The 21,899-nt window shown below is 41.9% G+C and overlaps 1 protein-coding gene across 5 annotated transcripts in view; it reads left to right on the forward strand.

The window, feature by feature from the left end:
• tango2 (transport and golgi organization 2 homolog (Drosophila)) overlaps positions 1-21,899 on the forward strand; it is a 259,000-nt gene that overhangs the window by 152,231 nt on the left and 84,870 nt on the right. For all 5 annotated transcript variants that reach the window (XM_073051897.1, XM_073051900.1, XM_073051901.1 and 2 more), the window contains one exon: positions 4,552-4,640. In XM_073051897.1, the coding sequence (XP_072907998.1) occupies positions 4,552-4,640 (89 nt within the window). The remainder of the gene's footprint in view (positions 1-4,551; positions 4,641-21,899) is intronic.

Raw genomic sequence — 21,899 nt, forward strand, 5'->3', positions numbered from 1 at the left:
ACTGTTTCAGATTGCGATCCTTAATCAAGCGGGAAGAAGCCTGAATAAGAAAGTTGGGAAGGGAAAGTACATGTTGGCAGGTGATTGATAAAGCCAGGTGGGAGGGAAGGTTGGGAATTGTGAGGCTAAGCACATTTCCACTGCGATATTTAAATTTGCTGATGACACCACTGTCGTTGACCAAAGCAAAGGTGATGAATTAGCCTATCGGAGGGAGATTGAAAATCTGGCTGAGTGGAGCTACAACAGCATCCTCATGCTCAGTCAGCAAGCCCAAGCAGCTGTTTATTGACTTCAGGTGGAAGAAACTGGAGGTTCATGCGGGGATCAAAGGTGGAGAGGGTCAGTAACTTTGAATTCCCTGGTATTATCATTTCAGGGGATCTGTCCCAGGTCCACCATGAAAGTGCCATTACAAAGAAGGCATGGCAGCACCTCTGTCTCCTTAGCAGTTTGCGAAGATTCAGCATGACATCTAAAACTTCGACAAACTTCGGCAGATGTATATTGACTGGTTACATCTTGGCCTGGCATGGAAACATTAATACCCTTGAACAGAAAGTGCTACAAAAAGCAGTAGATACAGCCCAGTCCATCACGGGTAAAGCCCTCCCAACCATTAAGTGCATCTATATGGAGTACTGTCATAGGAAAGCAGCATCCATCATCAGGGACCTCACCACCCAGGTCATGTTCTTTTCTCACTGCTCCCATCAGGTAGAAGGTACAGGAACCTCAGGACTCTCACCACCAGGTTTAGGAACGGTTATTCCCACTTAGCCTTGAACCAGATGGGATAACATCAGTCAACTTTGGATAGTATCGAAGACTCCCAAAGAAGACAGCATGATTTAGATCATTTACGAATATAGGCAGAGAAATGACATATGGAGTTTAACCCAGATAAATGTGAGGTGTTGCACCTTGGTCGGGCAAATGCAAGGCGACAGTATACTGTTAAGGGAAGTATCCTTACCAGTGTTGCTGACTAGAGAAATCTTTGGATTCAAGTTCATAGCTTCCTCAAAATGGCTACACAGGTCAATAAGGTGGTTAGAAGGTTTATGGAATACTTGCTTCTATTAGTTGAGGCATTTAGTCCAAAAATCAGAGGTTATTTTGCAACTTTATAAAACTCTGGTTAGGCCACATCTGGAGTATTGCATACAGTTCTGGTCACCCCATTATAAGGAAGCATGTTGAGGCTTTGGATAAGGTGCTGGATTCAGAGGGCATATGTTATCATGAGAGGCTGGATAAACCCTGGGCTGTTTTCTCTGGAGTGGTGGAGGTTGAGGGGAGATCTAATAGAGGTTTATAAGATTATGAGAGGCATACATAGAGTAGATAGGGAGTATCTATTTCCCAGGATTGAAATGTCTAATACCAGAGGACATGCATTGAAGGTGAGAGGGGGTAAGCTCAAAGGGGATGTGAGGGGTAAAGTTTTTGCTCGGAGTGGCGGATGCCTGGAATGCACTGCCTGGTATAATGGTAGAGGCAAATACATTGGAGGTGTTTAAAAGATGCTTAGATTGGCGCATGGATGTGAGGAAGATGAACCTTGTGTAGATAGGAGGGATTAGTTTTTGGGTGTGTTTGATTTGCTTTTTAGCTGGTTTGGCATTATATTGTGGGCCAAAGGGCCTATTCCTTGTGCTGTACTATGCCTTATGTTCTATGCTCTCTGTTCTAAATTCACTCACCCCATCACTGAACTGTATCCACAAAGGACTCTTCATCTCATGATCTTAATATTTGTTGCCTATTTATTTATTTATTTATTTGTTTGTTTGTTTGTTTTTTTATTATTATTTCTTTTGTATTTGCACAGTTTGTTGTCTTGGGCACATTGGTTGTTCATCCTGTTGCGTGCAATCATTCATTGATTCTGTTGTGTTTCTTGGATTTACTGGGTATGCCCACAAGTAAATGAATCTCAGGGTTGTATATGGTTTCATGTATGTACTTTGATAATAAATTTACCTTGAACTTAGTGGGAAGAAAGATGAAGTGAGAAACTGGGAGGTGCAAGTAGAATAGGTAAAGGGCCGAAGAAGAAGAAGGAATTTGATAGAAGAGGAGAGTGGACCATGGAGAAAAGGGAAGGAGGAGGGGCACTAGAGGGAGTTGATAAGCAGGTGAGGAGTTCAGAAGGGGTAAGAGGGGAGCCAGAATGAGGAATGAAAAAAGAGAGGAGGAGGAGGAGGGAAAAAATGACCAGAAGTTAAAGAGTTAAATGTTCATGCCATCGGGTTGGAGATGACCCAAACAGAATCTGAGTTGTCTCATCGCGGCTGTAGTTGAATAGGAAGTAGAATTAAGAGGGATGGCCGCTAGAAAATCCCACCTACTGTGGCAGCTGGAATGAGGGTGCTGAATGAGTTCAAGAACCGGGAGGTAATGTTGCAGCTATATAGGACCTTGATCAGACCCCACTTGCAGTACTGCACTCAGTTCTGGTCACCTCACTACAGGAAGTTATGTGGAAACTATAGAAAGGGTGCGGAGGATATTTACAAGGATGTTGCCTGGATTGGGGAGCATGCCTTATGACAGTAGGTTGAGTGAACTTGGTCTTTCCTCCTTGGAGCGACAGAGGATGAGAGGTGACCTGATAGAGGTGTATAAGATGATCAGAGGCATTGATCGTATGGATAGTCAGAGGCTTTTTCCCAGGGCTGAAGTGGCTAACACAAGAGGGCACAGTTTTAAGGTGCTTGGAAATACGGTAGGTATCAAGGAGATGTCAGGGGTAAGTTTTTCCGCACAGAGTGGTGGGTGTGTGGAATGTACTGCCAGCGACGGTGATGGAGGTGTATACAATAGGTTCTTTTAAGAGACTCTTAGATAGGTAAAGCAGCTTAGAAAAATAGAGGGCTATGGTTAACCCTAGGTAATTTCAAAAGTAAGTACATGTTCAGCACAGCATTGTGGGCCAAAAGGCCTGCATTGTGCCCTAGGTTTTCTAGGTTTCTATGTTTCTAATCCAGACAGTGTCCTGGTAAATCTCCTCTGCACCCTCTCTAAATCTTCCATGTCCTTCCTTTAATGAGATGACCAGAACTGAACACAATATTTTAAATAACACATGCAAAATGCTGGAGGAACTTAGCAAGTCAGACAGCATCTATCTGAATGAATAGGTTGTCAACTTTTCTGGCCGAGACTCTTCTTCAGGACTGCAAAGGAAGGGGGAAGATGCCAGATCAAAAAAATGGGGGGAGGGGAAGGAGATGAGCTGGAGGGGAAGAGATGAAGCCAGCTGAGTGGCAAATGGCAAGGGCTAGAGAGAAAGGAATCAGGTAGGAGGGGAGTCAGGAGGAAGTTATAGGCAGATGAGAAAAGGTAAAAGGTCAGAGTGGGGAATAGAGAAATGGGGGAGAATTTGTTTATCGAAAGGAGCCATCAGGTTGTAGGGTGTAGCCAGGGTTTTATAGAGATGCATTATTACCACATGGCACTTGAACTCAGTCCCCTGACTGATGAAGACCAACACACTATATGTCTCCTTCACTACTCTGTCAGTTTCTGCAGCAATTAGTTTCATGGGTGAAATAGTCTTTCAAGTTTGTTCTGCTTGTACATCCTACAATGAAAAGCTCTTTCAGTATAAATATCTTTCTTCAGTATATTTCTATCTTTGTACTTTGCGGATGTTTGTACTTTGACGAACTTCCATAGATATGTTGTGGAGAGTGTATTGACTGGGTGTATAACTGCCTAGCATGGAAACACCAATGCCTTTGAATGGAAAATCCTACAAAAGGTAGTGGATTCAGCCCTGTACATCACAGGTAAAGCCCTCCCCACCATTGAACATGTCTTCATGAAACACCACCATAGGAAAGCAGCATCAATCATCACAGATCCCACCACCCAGGCCATGCTCTTTTCTCGCTGCTGCCATCTGGAAGAAGGTACAAGAGCCTCAGAACTCGCACCACCAGGTTCAGGAACAGTTATTACCCCACAACCATCAGGCTCATGAACAGAAGGGAATAACAACACTCATGTGCCCATCCACTAAGATATCCCCACAACAAATGATCTCACTTCAAGGACTCTGTATTCCATTATCTCATGTTCTCGTTATTTATTGCTATTTATTTATATTTGCACAGTTTGTTGTCCTCTGCTCTCTGGTTGATCTTTCATTGATCCTGATATAGTTTTTCTATAAATTCTATAGATTTGTTGAGTATTCCCGCAGGAAAATGAACCTTAGGGTTGTATTTTAAAAATTACTTTATTGAGATACAGTGTGGAATAGGCCCTTTGAGCTGCGGCGCCCAGCAATCAAGTCCAGTCAAGTCAATTCACTTTTATTGTCATTTCGACCATAACTGCTGGTACAGTACATAGTAAAAATGAGACAACGTTTTTCAGGACCATGGTGTTACATGGGAGGTAACATGGGAGGGAGGTAAATCCCTCGATTTAACCCTAACCTAATCACGGGACAATTTACAATGAGCAATTAAGCTGCTAACCAGTACATCTTTGGACCGTGGAAAGGAATTTATTTTGAACTTTGAACTTTTTTTGCAGGTTAATCCTGGCAGCAAACAGAGATGAATTTTATTCTAGACCATCAAAGCCAGCAGAGTTCTGGACAAACAACCACAACATCTTAAGTGGTAAGGATCTCTCCTCACTGCATCTGTAGCCCTACAAATGGTTCAGGTGTAGCAAGCATAATCAGTGTGTATTTTCTTTTGTTGTATCAGAATCAGAATCTGAACCAGGTTTAATATCACCAGCGTATGTCGTGAAATTTGTTAACTTAGCAGCGGCAGTACAATGCAATACATGATAATAGAGGGGAAAAATAAATTACAGTAAGTATGTATATGTATATTAAATGGTTAAGTTAAAATAAGTTGTGCAAAAATAGAAATAAATTAAAAAATTGTATTGTAGTAGTGTTCATATGTTCAATGTCCATTCAGAAATCAGATGGCATAGGAGAAGAAGCTGTTCCTGAATCACTGAGTGTGTGTCTTCAGGCTTCTGTACCTCCTTCCTGATGGTAGCGATGAGAAGAGGGCATGTCCTGGGGGTGGGGGTCCTTAATAATGGATGCCACCCCCCTGAGGCAACACTTCTTGGATACTATGGAGGCTGGTGCCCATTTCACACATGTCTGCTCTCACCCCATCCTCCCAGTACCCTACCAGGGTTCCTCTTTCCTCAACTACCACCCCACCAGCCTCCATGTCCAGCAGATTATTCTTCGGAACTTCTGCCATCTCCAATGGGATTCTACCACCAAGCACATCTTTCCCTCCGCCTCTCCCCCCGCCACTTTCTGCTTTCCACAGGGATCTCTCACCACTGATCTCCCCCCTGGCACTTGCAAGTGGAACAAGTGCTATGCCTGTCCCTACACCTCCACCCTCACTACCACACTGGGCCCCGAACAGTCCTTCCAGGTGAGGCGACATTTCACCTGTGAGTCTGCTGGGGGTCATTTGCTGTGCTTGGTGCTCCTGGTGAGACCCAGTGTAAACTGAGAGACTGCTTCACTGAGCACCCACACTTGGTCCGCCAGAACAAGTGGGATCTCCCATTGGCCACCCATTTTAATTCCACTTCCCATTCCCATTCCAATATGTCCATCCATGGCCTCCTCCACTGTCCTGATGAGGCCACACTTAGTGTGGAGGAACAACACCTTATATTCTGTCTGGGCAGCTTCCAACCTGTTGGCATGGACATCAATTTTTCAAACGTCTGTAAATGTCCCTCCCCCACCCCCCCTTCACCATTCCCCATCCTCTTTTCCCTCTCTCACCTCCATCACCTCCTCTGGTGTTCCTCCCCCCCTTTTTTTCTTCCATGGCCTTCTGTCCTCTTCTATTAGCATCTCCGTTCTCCATCCCTGTATCTTTTTCACCAATCAACTTCCCAGCTCTTTACTTCGTCCCTCCCCTTCAGGTTTCACCTGTCACCTTCTCTGTCTCCTCCCCCAACCTTTTAAACCTACTCCCCAGCTTTTTGTCTCCAGTCCTGCCAAAGTGTCTCGACCCAAAATGTCAACTGTACTCTTTTCCATAGATGCTCTCTGGCCTGCTGAGTTCCCTTAGAACAGGTTTCCCCCACTATTCGAAGGTAGAGCATTCTTACGAAACGGTTCGTAAGCCGGAATGTCGTAAAGTGAAGAAGCAATTACCATTTATTTATCTAGGAAAAATTTGTGAGCGTTCGCAGACCCAAACAAAACCTACCAAATCATGCCAAATAACACATAAAACCTAAAATAACAGTAACATATAGTAAAAGCAGGAATGATCTGATAAATACACAGCCTATCTAATGTAGGAATACTTTTCTACAATTATTGCAGCACTGTCCACCGCAGCAAAAATCTCACGCAAGCACTCCGGGCAGAAACACACGGCACAAGGGCTCCTGGCAGAAACACACGGCACAAGGGCTCCCGGCAGAAACACACGGCGCAAGGGCTCCCGGCAGAAACACACGGCGCAAGGGCTCCCGGCAGAAACACACGGCACAAGGACTCCCGGCAGAAACACACGGCACAAGGACTCCCGGCAGAAACACACGGCACAAGGGCTCCCGGCAGAAACACACAGCGCAAGCGCTCCGGGCAGAAACACACGGCACAAGGGCTCCTGGCAGAAGCACTCTTTCCAGTAACCTTTAAGCTATGAAGCTACCAAATAACACATAAAAATACAGAGCCTATATAAAGTAGAAATAATATACGTCCAGTGTACTTTCACTTACCGGAATCGGGAAGACAGTGAGCACACTGATGATGGTGTGTTAGGCTGAGTCGTCGGAGGTTGGGGTGGCGGAAGGTAGAAGAGACTGGGGTATCATCTCATCGTCGCCTGTTTCCATCAGGGCAGGCAGGTCACCTTCTTCTATGTCTGCCTGCCTCGATGTCAAAGGTCAAGTTTCGTCGTCTGCTGTGGCTGATATGGAAGGCTTGAAAAACGACAGTAGGCTTGACTGCTTAGCCTCGCGCATTTTTCTATCATCCACTTCTTTGTAAGCACTCAAATGATGCTGCAAATATGCCCTAAACCTATGTACCCTTTCAAAATTAAAGTCATACTTTTCTGTAATCATTGCACCGTTGTCAATCGTAGCAAAAATCTCACGCAATTGCTCCACGTTCAGTTCCTGGATGACTTCACTTTTGGGCTGTTTGCTATTGCGTTTGGCTTCAGTTGTTATCCTTTCCTCTTCATCAGCTCTTCATCTGTCAGTTCTTGCTCATGGGATGCCAAAACCTCTTCAATATCATCTTCGTCAGCTTCCACAAACCCTTAGCCAAACTCACTATATCCTTATTTCTTTCACCACAATCAAAACGCTTACCGTAGATTCCGGATTTTAAGCCGCTACATTTTTCCCACATTTTGAACAGCTTTGAACACTGCGGCCTTTAATACGGTGCGGCTAATGCATGATTTTTTTCATGCCGCCAAAAACATTTTGCCTCGTAACAGTAGACCAATAAAATTGATGAGTAGTTCACAGAGGTCCAATGAAATTGTACGATAAATCAAGCGCAGTTTCACAATTAAATTATTGTAAATCAGTCATTTGTACTCACCCTTATCAACATGGAAAACACTCGAAGCATTGTGCTGCCTTATGGCAGTTATTTAGTTTATAATATTTTCGCTTAGTAATTCATTTTCTAGTTAAAGTTAGAAGAGTTTTAACTATATTTGTTTTCTGTACTACATCGCGGGATGCTATGACGTCACACCCGGTTTCGCGGTGTCTTGTGGGAAAAATGCCGTTTGCGATAAACGGAAAGGCGGGGGTCGAGCGGCGGAGCGAAACGCTGCTTTTAAGTTAAAGGCGATCAATAACTTTTCCTGGTAGGCTGCAGTATATATATTTTTTACCAGTCGTTAGGAGATATTGGAATGTTGTTCAGTAAAGAAGTATACGCAACGTATATTTAAAAGTAGCCGCGTTACGGGCACGGTTCGAAAAAAAGCATTTGCAATATGTATTTGTTTTTGTTACCATATGGATTTAATTAAAAGTTAAAAAATCCTCACGTGTAATATCTTTCTGTGTAAATATCTCATATTACAACGTGGGACACCTGCGGCCTAAAATCCGGTGCGGCCTAAAATCCGGTGCGGCCTTTACAATTAAAAAATTGATTTTATTTCTAAAATTAGAGCCAGCGGCTTTTAATCAGGTGCGCTCTGTAGTCCGGAATCTACGGTAATTATGTCTAGTTTTACACTAAGTGTAACACCCTTTTCCGATACCTTAGAACTCATCTTGCTAACGGATGCAGAAAATAAATTGACATAAAGCACAGATGCTCATGGGGACATGTTTAAGCAATGCCGGCTAGAATGCAGTTCTGGGGGAGGAACTTGGCTGCTTGGCGCGCGCTACCTTTTTTTGTAACAGTGAAAACACCTTCTGTTAGTGAGAACAGGTAACTAATGTAGGTCTTTCGTAACAGCGAGGTGTCGTAAAGCAAACGTTTGAAAAACAGGACACCTGTATTAACTATTATGTGTGTTACTTGGATTTCCAGCGTCTGCAGAATTGTTCTTGTTAATGTCCTGACGTTTGTTGTTTTGTGGCAGCAGTAGAGTTGTTGTTCCCTTTCACGCCTTGTGGTGCTCAGACAGCAACCTTGCTGTTTCTGTAGCATTTTTGTCTGGTTTTTACGAAGCTCAGTGGCAAGGTGGACTCTCAGTCCAGCACGGATGGAAAGCATGCAAGGAGCCAGCCGGGTTCAAACCCAGGACCACTCACCTCGAAGTCCAGTGCAGGCGCCATTTACACCACTGGCTGGCTAGCAGTACAGTGCAAGGTTTAAAATATGCTCTTAAGTTTCAGTAAGAAATAAATACAGTAACTGTGCAAAAGTCTTAGGTACTTGTAAATAAATTATGTAAGGCAAAGATGCTTTCAAAAATAATTAAATGAAAAGTTTCTAAACATCAAAATAACTTACTATAAACAGTAAAAAGCTAAACCAAATCAATATTTGGTGTGACCACCCTTTGCTTTTAAAACTGCATTAATTCTCTTCAGTACACTGTCGTGCAATTTTATTAGAAAATCGGCTGGTAGGTTGTTCCAAGCATCTTGAAGAACTTACCACAGTTCTTATACAGACTCCCACGACTAGACTATGTAACAGTTTCTTCCCCAAGCTATCAGAGTCCACAATACCTGATGCCTGGACTGATACCTTGCCCTATTGTCCTGTTTATTATTTATTGTAATGCCTACACTGTTTTTGTGCACTTTATGCAGTCCTGTGTAGGTCTCTAGTCTAGTGTAGCTTTCTCTGTGTTGTTTTTTTTTACATAGTTTAGTTTTTATACTGTGTTGTGGAACACCATGGCCCTGAAAAATGTTGTCTTATTTTTACTGTATACTGTACCAGCAGTTATGGTCGAAATGACAATAAAAGTGACTTGACTTGACTTTGGCTGTCTCATTTACTTCTGTCTCTCCAGGTAGTCACAGGCAGTCTCGGTGATGTTGAGATCAGGGCTCTGTGGAGGCCATACCAGCTGAAACCATATAAAAAATCTAGAATGCCTAATACTTTTACACAGTACTGGATATGTAAGAGTGAGGTAGCGTTCATGGCTCAGAAATCTGATTGTGGAGGGAAGAAGCTGTTCCTAAAACACCAAAAGAGATAGGAGCAGAACTGGGGCATTGAATCTGTTCCGTCATTTCATCTTGGCTGATCCATTTCCCTCTCAACCCCATTCTCCTGCCTTCTCACTGTAACATTTCATGCCCTGAGCAATCAAGAATCTATTAACCTCCTCCTTAAATACACCCATAAACCCTACCTCCACAGATACCTGGGGCAACAAATTCCACAGATTCACCACCCTCTGGCTAAAGAAATTCCTCCTCATCACTATTCTAAATGGACATCTCTCTCTTCTGAGGCTGTGCCATCTGATTCTAGACTCACCCTCTATAGGAAACATCCTCATAATGATCAAAGTTCTATCTCCTTTACAATAGCATTGGAGAGAGATAGGAACAGACAGGTTAGAAAAGCGTTTAATTGGAGTAAGGGGAATTATGAGGCTATCAGGCAGGAAATTGGAAGCTTAAATTGGGAACAGATGTTCTCAGGGAAAAGTATGGAAGAAATGTGGCAGATGTTAAAGAGATATTGTGTACAGTTCTGGTCACTGAATTATATTGTGTACAGTTCTGGCCACCGAATTATAGGAAAGATGTCAACAAAACAGAGAGAGTACAGAGAAGATTTACTAGAATGTTACCTGGGTTTCAGCACCTAAGTTACAAGGAAAGGTTGAACAAGTTAGGTCTTTATTCTTTGGAGTGTAGAAGGTTGAGGGGGGACTTGATAGAGGTATTTAAAATTATGAGGGGGATAGATAGAGTTGACGTGGATAGGCTTTTTCCATTGAGAGTAGGGGAGATTCAAACAAGAGGACATGAGTTGAGAGTTAGGGGACAAAAGTTTAAGGGGAACACAAGGGGGAATTTCTTTACTCAGAGAGTGGTAGCTGTGTGGAACGAGCTTCCAGTAAAAGTGGTAGAGGCAGGTTTGGTATTGTCATTTAAAGTAAAATTGGATAGGTATATGGACAGGAAAGGAATGGAGGGTTATGGGCTGAGTGCGGGCCAGTGGGACAAGATGGCCTGTTTCCGTGCTGTAATTGTTATTTGGTTATATGGTTATATTTGTGTGGAGTTCTGCATAGGTACATTCTAATGAGACAGGGAAGTTATGGTAGGGGACAGGAACAATGGTGTACGAAGGCTTTAATAAATCTAGTCAAGAAGAAAATAAAAGCTTAAAAGGTTCAGAGAGCTAGGTAATGTTAGCGATCTAGAAGATTATAAGGCTAACAGAAAGGAGCTTAAGGAGGAAATTAGGAGAGCCTGAAGGGGCCATGAGAAGGCCTTGGCGGGCAGGATCGAGGAAAATCCCAAGGCATTCTACAAGTATGTGAAGAGCAAGAGGATAAGACGTGGAAGTATAGGACCTATCAAGTGTGACAGTGGGAAAGTGTGTATGGAACCGGAGGAAATAGCAGAGGTACTTAATGAATACTTTACTTCAGTATTCACTCTGGAAAAGGATCTTGGTGATTGTGGTGATGACTTTCAGCAGACTGAAAAGCTTGAGCATGTAGATATTAAGAAAGAGGATGAGCTGGAGCTTTTGGAAAGCATCAAGTTAGGTAAGTCACCAGGACCGGATGAGAGGTACCCCAGGCTACTGTGGGAGGCAAGGGAGGAGATTGCAGAGCCTCTGACAATGATCTTTGCATCATCAGTGGGACGGGAGAGATTCCAGATGATTGGAGGGTTGTGGATGTTGTTCCTTTATTCAAGAAAGGGAGTAGAGATAGCCCAGGAAATGATAGACCAGTGAGTCTTACTTCAGTGATTGGTAAGTTGATGGAGAAGATCCTGAGGATTTATGATCATTTGAAAAGGTATAATATGATTAGGAATAGTCAGCTTGGCTTTGTCAAGGGCAGGTTGTGCCTTACGACCCTGATGGAATTTTTTGAGGATGTGACTAAACACATTGATGAAGGAAGAGCAGTAGATGTAGTGTATATGGATTTCAGCAAGGCATTTGATAAGGTACCCCATGCAAGGCTTATTGAGAAAGTAAGGAGGCATAGGATCCAAGGGGACATTGCTTTGTGGATCCAGAACTGGCTTGCCCACGGAAGGCAAAGAGTGGTTGTAGACGGGTCATATTCTGCATGGAGGTTGGTGGCCAGGGATCTGTGCTGGGACCCTTACTCTTAGTGATTTTTATAAGTGACCTGGATGGGGAAGTGCGTTAGCAAGTTTGCTGATGACACAAAGGTTGGAGGTGTTATGGATAGTGTGGAGGGCTGTCAGAGATTACAGCGGAACATTGATAGGATGCAAAACTGGACTGAGAAGTGGCAGATGGAGTTCAACCCAGATAAGTGTGAAGTGTGAACTCTGAACATCCTCTACATAGCACCATCCAGAGACAGAGAAGCAGTTTCAGCGACAGGTTACTATCGATGCAATGCTCCTCAGACAGGATGAAGAGATCAATACTCCCCAATGCCATTAGGCTTTACAATTCAACCGCCAGGACTTAAGAACTTTTTAAAAGCTATTATTAATGCTTTTTGAGATAGTGATTTAGATGCATATCATATTTTTTACTGAGTTAAGTATTGTATGTAATTAGTTTTGCTACAACAAGTGTATGGGACATTGGAAAAAAAAAAGTTGAATTTCCCCATGGGGATGAATAAAGTATCTATCTATCTATCTATCTGATTCATTTTGGTAGGTCAAATATGATGGCAGAATATAGTATTAATGGTAAGAGTCTTGGCAGTGTGGAGGATCAGAGGGATCTTGGGGTCCAAGTCCATAGGACACTCAAAGCAGCTGCACAGGCTGACTCTGTGGTTAAGAAGGTGTACGGAGCATTGGCCTTCATCAATTGTGGAATTGAATTTAGGAGCCAAGAGGTAATGTTGCAGCTATATAGGACCCTGGTCAGACCCACTTGGAGTACTGTGCTCAGTTCTGGTCACCTCACTACAGGAAGGATGTAGAAACCATAGAAAGGGTGCACAGGAGATTGAGTGAACTCGGCCTCTTCTCCTTGGAGCGACGGAGGATGAAATGTGACCTGATAGAGGTGTATAAGATGATGAGAGGCATAATCGTGTGGATATTCAGAGGCTTTTTCCCAGGGCTGAAATGGTTGCCACAAGACGACATAGGTTTAAGATGCTGAGGAGTAGGTACAGAGGAGATGTCAAGGGTAAGTTTTCTTGCGCAAGAGAATGGTGAGTGCATGGAATGGGCTGCCAGCAATGGTGGTGGAGGCAGGTATTATAGGGTCTTTTAAGAGACTTTTGGTTAGGTACATAGAGCTTAGAAAAATAGAGGGCTATGGGTAACCCTAGTAATTTCTAAGTTAGGGACATGTTCGGCACAGCTTTGTGGGCCAAAGGGCCTCTATTGTGTTGTAGGTTTTCTATGTTCTATGTTTCCTCATCTATTCATTTAGGTCTTTTGACATTCGATAGGTTTCATTAAGATCCCATTTCTCACCCCCCCCCCCCCCCCCATTCTTCTAAGTTGCAGTGAGTACAGATCCAAAGCCATCAAATGCTCCTCATATGAAAACCCTTTCATTCCTGGAATCATTCCTGTGAATCACCTCGGAACCCTCGCCAATGTCAGCACATGCTCTCTTAGATAATGCCTCACTAGGTCTTATAAAGTCTCAGCATTACGTCCTTGCTTTTATATTCTTGTCCTCTCGAAATGAATGTTAATATTGTATTTGCCTTCCTCACCACTGACTCAACTTGGAAGTTAACCTTCCGGGAATCCAGCACAAGGACTCCTGAGTCTTTGCACTTTGTACTTTTCCATTTTTTGCCTGTTTAGAAAATAGTTTGCACTTATATTTCTTCTTCCAAAGTGCACGACCATACACTTCCCAACACTGTATTCCATCTGCCATTTCTTTGCCCATTCTCCTAATTTGTCTAAGTCCTTCTGCATCCTCCCTGCTTCTTCAGTCTGCCCCTCCAACTGTCTTCGTATCATCTGCGAACTTGGCCACAAAGCCATTGAATCTGTCATCCAAATCATTGACATACAACAGAAAAAGAAGCGATCCCAACACTGACCCCAGCAGAGCACCACAAATCATTGGCAGCCAAATTGAAAAGGCTCACTTTATTCTCAGTCTTTGTCTCCTGCCAATCAGCCAATGCCCTATCTATTCTTGTATCTTTCCTGTAATACTATGGGCTCTTTTTTATCTTGCTAAGCAGCTTCATGCGTGACACCTTGTCAACAACCTTCTGAAATCCAAGTAAACAACATCCACTGATTTCCTTTGTTTATCCTGTTTGTAATTTCCTCTAATAATTCCAACAGATCTGTCAGGCAAGATTTTTCTTAAAGGAAACCATGCTGACTTTGTTTTATAATGTGCCTCCAAGTCCCAATGCCCTTGAACTGAAAATCTAACAGAAAAGTGTGGATATGGTTCAGTCCATCATGGGTAAAGCCCTCCCACCATAGTGTACATCTGCACTGAGCGTTATCACAGGAAAGCAGCATCCTTCATCAGTGAACCCCACTACCCAGGTCATGCTCTCCTCTCACTGCTGACATCAGGAAGAAGGTCGCCATCAGGTCTATTTGTTTGTTTATTTATTTGTATTTTTATTGTTTCTCAGCTCAAGCTGGTAAAACCTGAGGTACAGGCATAGCCAAGAACAGTCATTTCTCAATTGCCAGGAACTTTTAGACTATTCCAGTGGCGCTTAGTATTGTGGCTTCCTGGAAATTTACATAAATATTGCTGTGTAGGCCTGATTGTTTAATGCTATTGGGTAGTGACTTTGGGATGATATCAGTTGTATATATTACTACTGGGACAATGTATACGCTGTTCATGTTCCATAGTCTTTCAATTTCCTCTTTTAATTCAGCATATTTCTGGTGTTTTTCACTTATTGATTTCTGAATGTTATGTGTGTTTAGAATGGCTGCATCCATTAACTAAGTTGTTCTTGCTTGTTTATCCTGTAATGTTATACCCGGACAGTTATTACAGATTGTCCTATCTGTAATAATGGATCAGTCATAATATAAGTTGTGGGACTCTGACTCTAAAACTGGATTAGGATTGTATTGAAAGTAAGGTATGGTTTCTTTTCTGAATTTGTATTTTAAAATAAGATTATGGTGTATGATGTTTGTTACTTTATTGTGCTTGTGTAAGTAATCAGATTGAGTTAAACTGCTGTAGGATCCTGTAATGTGTTGGATTGTTTCTGGTTTCTCTTGGCATCTTCTGCATTTATCATTTGCATTTATTGGTCTTTTATTATCTATTTTTTGTATGTTAACAACCTGGAACTGTATTTCCACATGGAAATCATCTGCTTCTGGGAAGAGGTTTCCAACTTTGAGCTAGGCATTCAACGTTTCCTTGTTGACACCTAGTCTGCTCAGATCATGAGGATATCTTCCACAGAGGACCATCCTCTTCCATTGGTTAACTTTTTCTTCTTCAGTGATAATTTCTTCATTTTTCTGAGTTATACTTTCATTTAAGTTTAGTGGTGTGTACTTCATATCAGAATTGCATATGCCTGCCTGGAGTGCTAAATCCTGATTTTGATGATGGAAGTATATCCTTAGAAATTTTATCTAACTGTTGTGTAAATTTTTATGTCTGCTATTCCTCTTCCTCCTTATGACCTAGGTAATGTTAATCAAAGCACATTTGAGTGTACAGAGTTGTTTCTAAAATTTGTCATCTCAGTTCGTATTTTTCTTTGTAAATTTTCCAGATTGGTTTTGGACCAAGATATTACGCTAAAAGAATACGTTAATATGGGTACAGAAAAGTGTTTGTTGCCTTTGTCATATTTGCTATATTTTTACTATTCTCTGTTTGGCAGATTTTCTTAAGCCTTCAAATAAATTCTATTGAAAGTTGTTTCCTTTATCACATTATGATCTATTTTCTTTGCTTGTTGGTATCCCAGCTGTTTCGTATTAATCCGTCTGTGGTATTGTATCCAGTTGCTCTGTTTTATGTTCTGCAGGTCTATTGCACCTTTCTTAATGTTTAATGTTCTGTGTTTATCTAGACCAAAGTTCATGTTTATATCCTCAGAAAATAGTTGGACTATTTGAATTAATAGCTTTAGCTTCAGTGAAGGAGTGTATAATTTCAAATTGTCCATGTGTGTGAAGGTGTAATTCATTTGGTTGTTTCTGATTTGATACCCTATTTTCACAAGAAAAGCAAATTGGAAGATGCAGTCTTAAATGTTTGAACCGTTTAGCAGGTCAAACAGAATGTGTGGGACATGCAGCAGAGTTTCTGTTTCAGTTTGGTCAACTTTCATCAGAATTTTTCCAAGTTAGAAAGCAATTAACCCGCTAAACTAAACACAACCTGGGGTGGTTCAGTAGCACAGTATTTAGCATAACTTTATTATAGGAGCCATGATGTTCTCTGTCTGCATTGCATTCCGTGTTGTGGGATTATTATGCTTATTATGGTAACTAGTCACATGAGTGGGGGCGTGGTAAAAGCAAAGGGAAAGGGCCTTTTGTAGTTTGGGGACCGGCAGATGTCATATCTTTCATTGACCACTCAATAATGCTCAACTATGCTTAGCTTACACTTTGGTACACCTAAATTTCATCGTTTCAAGATTGTATGTTTGCTAATTGCTGATGAAGCATGGAATACATATCCTCGACTTTTGGAGCAATCGCTATTGGAGTGAGGGCACATCATGCAAGTTTCACAATTCCGTAGGTTCGCCAGCAGCGGCAATTGTTTTGATTTGGCTACTACAGTGACCTGGGTTCAATTCTGCCACTGTCTGTAAAGAGTTTGTACATTCTCCCTTTGAGGAGCTGTAGATGTTTGAGTGCAGCTGTAGATCAAGGACTCCGATAGGACCCCATCCACCTTGAAAAGGAAAGAAGAGACATTAGAGAGAAGAATTTTAAACTGTTTCGCAGATGGGCTGAGAGAAGTTGCCCTCAGGCATCGTATTTAGCTCTTCCCTCCTTGAGTTAGTAGGTTAATTGTTCCTATGGCTAGAATTGGGTAGCGTGGGCTCATTGGGCCAAAAGGGCCTGTTACTTAATTAAATCTAGATGTGTTTTACGTTGCAGAGAAGGTGGAGGGGTGGAGAGGATGGGTCTATGATCGGGAGGACACAATGAGGACCTTGAGTAATTTAACTTGTAGTGAAGATGGACTGTTTTCATATCTCTTTATGACCTGACTCTTCTTATCTCTGTAAACTCCTTCAACTCTGCAACCTTCCAAGATAACTACTTCTTCTTGGGCCCTTAGCTTTCAGTGGAGCACAGGTCACTAATGACCTCCTGTCTCCATCATCGAAAGTTGATGGTAGAGTTGGAGTTCATCACATTGTATCCACTGTACAGGTGATTGGCCCATACAGCTTCACAAGCCTCTCACAAAAGAGACCTAGGGTTGGACTTGGAGAGGGCTCCAAGTTAACTGTCCTGCTTCAATTCTGGCCCCTGATTGTCCCTGATTTTAATTGCTTAATCTTTGGTATTTATACTTTAAATTATATGCACCTGAAGTTTTGAGGTTTTGTCACTAAATCCCTGTTTTTCAGCCTCCATCTCCTCATTTAAGCTCATCCTTTTAAAACCACTTCCTTGTCCTTGTATTTTGTCACCTATTCTCATATCTCTTCAGGCAATCAATTTTTTTTATTTTTTTTAAAAAAGTTATTAGTTTTTCAAAACATTTTACAAAATTAAAAACCCCAAATCCCAATGAGGAACATTAATACAGTGCAAGATTAAGCATACAATAACAATATGCTACAAAGGAAGAGAATTTAACAAAAAAGCACCTAAATTAAAGACAAGTGAGCTTAGTGTCCTCCCCAAGCCCCACAACACAAGAAAAAAACAACTCCAGACCAACCACCACACAGTATAAAGAGTATAAGTCCGGACAGTCACACTCCCAGACTGTGAATACACTTAGTAACAGAGGATAATAATGCCTACTACCAGAAAAAAAAGGGAGCTGAAAGCAAGGGACCGAAAAGAAGAAAAAAAAAGAAAAAAAAAACCCTAGTCAAGAGGAAGGTTATGAAAGTACTCGATAAAAGGTCCCCAGACCTTATGGAACTTTAGATCCGAATTAAGAACTGAATAATGAATTTTTTTGAGGTCCAAGCAGGCCATAATGTCGTTAAGCCATTGCGCATGAGTGGGCGGGGCAACATCTCTCCATCTAAGGAGGATCAAGCGTCTCGCCAGGAGAGAGGCAAAGGATAGTATTCGGCATTTGGTCGGACCCAGACATAAATCTGTCTCGCCCCAAAAACCGAACAGAGCAATTAAGGGGTTAGGTTCTAGGTGCTGATTCAGAATACCCGATAATGTAGTGAAGACATCTTTCCAGAATTTCTCCAAGCTAGGACAGAACCAGTACATATGGATGAGAGAGGCCACGCCCCTCTTGCATTTATCACAGAGCGGACTAATGCCAGGGTAGAAGGCAATCAAATTTTAATTGCAAATATTCTTGAGAAGCTCTTTGGAATATTTTGCTGTGTTCAATGCTGTCTAAATGCAATTTTTTGATGTTACTTTTGTTGCTGGAAGAGCTTGAGACCTGGTGCCAGGCAAACAACCTCTTCCTTAATGTCAACAAGACAAAGGAGATAGATTTCCATGGTCTTCTGTCTGCTCCAATCATGTTACCCCTTCGCTAACCCTTTATTTCTTTCACCTATCAACTTCTCAGTTCTTTACCTTACTCCCTCCCCCTCTTCCAGTTTCACCTATCACCTGCCACCTTCCTCCCCTCCCCCACCTTCTTATTCTGCCTTCTCCCTTTCCTTTCCCGTCCTGATGAAGGGTTTCAGTTCAAAACGTTGACTATTTTCTCTTTTCCATAGATGCTGCCTGGCCTTCTGAGTTCCTTCAGCATTTTGTATAGGTTGCTTTGGATTTCCAGCATCTATAGATTTTCTCATGATGGTTATCACTTTCAGGAGAACTCGCACCACTCACCCCCTCTATTTGTTGTGTTGTGGTGTATTAAATTTTGTAAAAATATTAGATGAAAGTCTGAACAATTCCAAGTAACACTTCAGCTCTTTGTGAGCGTGCAGCCTGTGAACTGTCACGGTATCTGTGCAAGTTAAACACTGTAGTTTTGTTAAATGTTTGTCAATAGCAGCTGGACTCTTTCTTGGCCTCAAGGCACCAGTAGCATGAGCACAAAAGACCAAAGAGTTTATCTGCCTCTAGGTGTCTCTCAATGCTTGTGGATTGAACCTCTGTTTATTGGGGTACCTTTTGCTCGGTTCTGGGGACTTAACCTAGACCAAGGAATCGTGATCGATCAGTGCCTAGGACAGACCCTGGGTGATTTCAGAGTCAGAATTCAGAGTTCCCCTAGCAACAGTGGCCATGCTCTCTTCTCACTGCTGAAGGAGGGACAAGAGCCTTTGGTCCTACACCATCAGAGGTTCAGGAGCAGTTATTACCCTTGAACCATCAGGCTGCTGAACCAGTTTGGATAACTTCACTCACCTCAACACCAAACTGAATCCATAATGTATGGACACACTTTCAGGGACTCTACAACTCATGTTCTCAATATTATTATTTATTATTATTATTATTAGGTTTTTTTCTCAGTTCAAGCTGGTAAAACCTGAGATACAGGCAGAGCCAAGCACACTTATTTCTCAATTGTGAGGAACTTTCAGACTATTCTAGTGGTGTTTAGTATTGTGGCTTTCTGGAGTTTTACATAAATATTGCTGCGTAGGCCTAGTTGTGACTTTGGGGATGATACCAGTTGTAGATATTACTACTGGGACAATGTATACCCTGTTCATGTTCCACACTCTTTCAATTTCCTCTTTTAATTTCTGGTGTTTTTCACTTACTGATTTTTGTAAGTTATGTGTGCTTGGAATGGCTGCATCCGTTAACTAAGTTGTTCTTGCTTGTTTATCCTGTATTATTAAATCCGGATGGTTATAGTGGATTGTCCTGTCTCTAATAACTGATCAGTCATAATATAATTTGTGGAACTTTGACTCTAAAACTGGATCAGGCTTGTTTTTATAGTAAGGTTGGTTTCTTTTATGAGTTTGTATTTTAAAGCAAGATTTTGATGAATGATGTTGGCCACTTTATTATTATTTTATATTTACAAAATTTGTCTTATACACATTGATTGCTTGTCCATCTTTATTTGTGTATAGTTTTTCACCGATTCTAGTATGGTTCTTTGTATCTTGTGTGAATGCCTGTTATATGTACATAGTGACATATACATACTTCGATAATAAATTTACTTTGAGTTTTGATCCACTCAGTCCAGAATTTCTGCCCCAGTCAGTAACACTGTTTCTATGTTACCCAGAGCATTTTAGAAACAGAGAGGACAGGGTTGGATCTGGACTCTGATTTCTCCGATAACACATGGCTATTTAACTTTAATTGTGAATAACGCCCGTGTGTGTACAACTGCAATGTATGTATTACCAGGCTCAAAGACAGCTTCATTCCCACTGCTATCCAATACCAAGAAAAGATGGACTCTTGACTTCACAATCAACCTTGTCATGGCTCTTGCACCTTATTGTCAACCTGCACTGCACTTTCACTGTAACTGTAGTACTTTATTCTGAACTCTGTTACTGTTTTACCTTCTACTACCTTAATGCAGTGTATGAACTCTATGTACAGTAAGACATTTTTCACTGTACCCTGGTAAATGCGATAATAATAAACTAATTTACCGATTTATCTTACCAATTAGTTTACTCATCAGGACAATTGCGCACGAATTCCTACAGAATAGCTACCTGGGAAAGAAAATTAATTGGGTCCAACGAAAAAACCCAGGAAACCTAACAACAAGGAAACCTGTCATTACTGCTTATCTCCCTTATATCTCCACGGTTTCTCAAAGGATTTCCAGGATCCAGATGAGTACCATTTGCAAACCTGTAAGGAAGTTCCAATCCCAGTTTATGTGGGTCAAGGATGACCTGGAACTCAGGTCGGCTGGCATTTATATGATTCCCTGTGAATGTGGAGCAGCACGCATCAGTGAAGTGGAAACCCATATTAAGGAGCACAGAAAGTGTATCTGTTTGGGTTACCCGGAGAAATCGGCAGTACCAGAACATAGTATACACAATGGCCACAGGATTGACGTCAACAGCACAAAATGCCATGCCAATTGCTTTTGGGACCGCCTGATGTAGAAACCCATTGAAATAAGAATAGAGAGTAAGAATTTTACCAAGATGAAGGCCTCGCTCTTAAGTAAAATCCGGAATACAATTGTATACAAAATGAGACAGTGAAAACCTGATTGGTTGAGGACTAACCAATGAGGAGGGCAGGACGACGTGAGTATATATGCCACCAGATTAAATGTTCCCAGACATCATCCCTGATGAAGATGACAGAGCTTGTTATTGAAATGTCTGTTAAAATTGACACCTGAACCCAGTTAGAAGTCCGAGAAGAGTTTATGCACATGAATAAACTAATTTACTCAATTAATTGAGCTATTGTGAAGACTGGGAGTTGTAACATCAGAATGGGCAGGTATCTCTTCTGTCAGCGCAGGTGCACCACAAGACTGTGTGCTTAGCCCCCTGCTCTACTCGTTTCACACCTATGTAAGCACAGCTCCAATGCCATGTTCAAGTTTACTGATGACTCCATTGTTATTGGCCAAATCAAAGGTGGTGATGAATCAGTATACAGGAGGGAGATTGAAAATCTGGCTGAGTGGTGCCATAACAACAACCTCTCACTAAGTGTCAGCAAGACCAAGGAGCTGATTATAGACTTCAGGAGAAGGAAAACAGAGCTCATCAGAGGATCAGAGCTGGAGAGGGTAAGCAACTTTAAATTCCTAGGTGTTATTATTTCAGAGGACCAGTTCTGAACCAACATGTAAGTGCAACACGAAGAAAGCACGGCAGCAAAGTGTTTGTGGAGGTTCAGCATGAAATCTAAAATGTTTACAAACTTCCAGTAATGTGTAGTGGAGAGTAAATTGGCTGCATCACAGCCTGGTATGGAAAGACTAATGCCCTTGAATAGAAAATCCTACAAAAAGTTGTGGATATTCCACATGAGTAAAACCCTCCCAACCATTGAGCTCATCTGCATGAAATGCTGTCACAGGAAAACAGCATCCATCCTTAGGGACCCCAGTCATCCAGGACATGCTCTCCTCTCACTGCTGTCATCAGGCAGAAGGTACAGGAGCCTCAGGACTCACACCACAAGGTTCAGGAGCATATACTACACCTCAACCATCA

This window comes from Hemitrygon akajei, chromosome 7, assembly GCF_048418815.1.
Source record: "Hemitrygon akajei chromosome 7, sHemAka1.3, whole genome shotgun sequence".
NCBI lineage: Eukaryota > Metazoa > Chordata > Chondrichthyes > Myliobatiformes > Dasyatidae > Hemitrygon > Hemitrygon akajei.